The sequence below is a fragment of the Austrofundulus limnaeus genome, unplaced genomic scaffold, assembly GCF_001266775.1.
Source record: "Austrofundulus limnaeus strain Quisiro unplaced genomic scaffold, Austrofundulus_limnaeus-1.0 Scaffold1454, whole genome shotgun sequence".
In the NCBI taxonomy this organism is placed as follows: Eukaryota; Metazoa; Chordata; class Actinopteri; order Cyprinodontiformes; family Rivulidae; genus Austrofundulus; species Austrofundulus limnaeus.
This window is the reverse complement of record NW_013953856.1, coordinates 28,947-30,883: the sequence shown is the minus strand read 5'-3', so window position 1 is coordinate 30,883 and position 1,937 is coordinate 28,947. Positions and strand designations below refer to the sequence as shown.

General features: G+C 38.8%; 1 protein-coding gene across 1 annotated transcript in view; it reads right to left on the bottom strand.

Moving 5' to 3' along the window:
* cd2ap (CD2-associated protein) overlaps positions 1-1,937 on the bottom strand; it is a gene marked incomplete in the record, with an annotated part of 49,417 nt that overhangs the window by 23,916 nt on the left and 23,564 nt on the right. Inside the window, 1 exon segment of the mRNA XM_014032448.1 lies at positions 1,512-1,610. Coding sequence (XP_013887902.1) covers positions 1,512-1,610 — 99 coding nt within the window.

Sequence of the window (1,937 nt, the reverse complement as noted above, 5' to 3'; positions counted from 1 at the left end):
TCCTCTACCTCTTGAGCGCCAGAGAGTAAGGGTAGCATTAGCATTGTGAGTAAACATTGGCTTCATGCTCCGATAGCTGAATCTGAGCGGAAGAGACCGACATCCTCTGCCTTCTAAGCTGAGGTAAGGTTACAAACAGTTACTTATTTGTCAAAATGTCTGTATTTTAAGCCTAATTACGTGTCTCGTGTGCTCTTTTTCCAACTGTAGTCAGCTTGCACGTTACGCATATAGCGCATGCGTCTGTCGCCTCGAGCGAGCTCGGCACTCCCTCCGTGACATAAAACTCTGTCTGTTGCTCGCAATCGCAATCGCTGATCGCATCAAAGTCCATATGCTTTAAGTTTATCCTGCTGTGTTCGCTTCAAAAACAATTTAACTGTGTTGTTTAGCTTCTCCATTTATTTACTGTTTATTTTCGGGACCTGCCCTGCTGTTCAACCCACAGTTATGAAAATCATGTTCTGGATGCAGGTCAGCTGATCCCAGAAACTGTGTGCAGCAGCTTCATATCATCTGTTTATTGAACTTTATGACAACATAAAGGCTATTGTTAAGTGTTGGGTGACCATATTGTAAACTAAAATTAAAAACTAAAAGCTGCAAAAAATATATTTTCAAACTATTTATTGGCAAATTTAGTCTAATAATTGAAAAACATGGATGAAATATGAAACAAATAAAAACAAATGCATACAAAGCAGAACACAGCTAAATGTTTCAAAAGTATGTCTATGTAATATTAGAATTTTCTGAGACAATGAATTTTGGTTTTTCATTTTTATTTCCAGTAAGAGGTTTTTATTTAACAGAATTTTTGGACCAAAAAAAATCGCAATATATTGCCTTGCTTATAGTATCACAATATATCGGGATATATCGTGTCGTGACCCCCTCTGTCATGATATATATCGTATCGCCAAAATCTTGCCAATACACAGCCCTACTACATCAAACAATGTGCTTCTGTAAAGAGAACAATTATGGAATGGTCAACTGAAACAGAGCTCATACTAAAACTGTTCTGCCAGCACCAACTGGGACATTTTTGTGATTGAATCTACATATGAGAACACAGGAATAGACATAGAAGAACATGCTTTGTGTACACCAGACTAAATCAGTGGTGCCTCTATTAGAATTGTCTAATACAGAGATTCACACATAGGCAAATGGATAAACCATCAGGTACAGAGCATGCTGCACGCTTGTTCCACTGCTTTAAAATTAAGCAAGTAAGCCCAAAAAGCAGTAAAGACATTTGGAAGGCTTGTACTCTGACACCAGACAAAAGTAGAGGAGCCCGAGACAAATTAGAGACTACAATAGTCCTGATATAGATACAACAATACCTCCTCTTTATTGGATAAATTAAACTCAAGTCTATGCTTTCTTTGAGGTACCCAAATACACACAGCAGACTTCAATACACATTAAGATAACTATAACACAACCCCAGATAGAAATCAGTTCTACTTCATGAAATTTGTAAAAGAGACAAAGAATCTCACCTCTTTTTCTGGCTCAGAAACTACGGTGACAAAGTTGTTGGGGAAGACTCCATTATTGCCTCCAACCTCTCCTCGCCACCAACCAGGCTCTCCTGTATCCTGTAAGAGGTAAAAGAAAAAAAAAAACAAAGTTTCAAAACGATGTTTTCTTTTTTAGAAAAGCAGTCAGTTCAGTTCAGTTATATATATATATATATATCCACCAGGATCTAAAGCACTGACATTGGGATGTCATTCGGACTAGAGAAGTGTGGTCGGATGGTTACAAAGAGAGGGAAGGTCATCCGCACAGAAGGGGTCTCACTCCCAGAGGGAACAATAGCAGACATACAGCACAGCTACAAGTACCTGGGAATACCACAAGCAAATGGCAACCTCGATGAGGTCACAAGGAAAGGAGCCACAGTCCAAATACCTCCAAAGAAT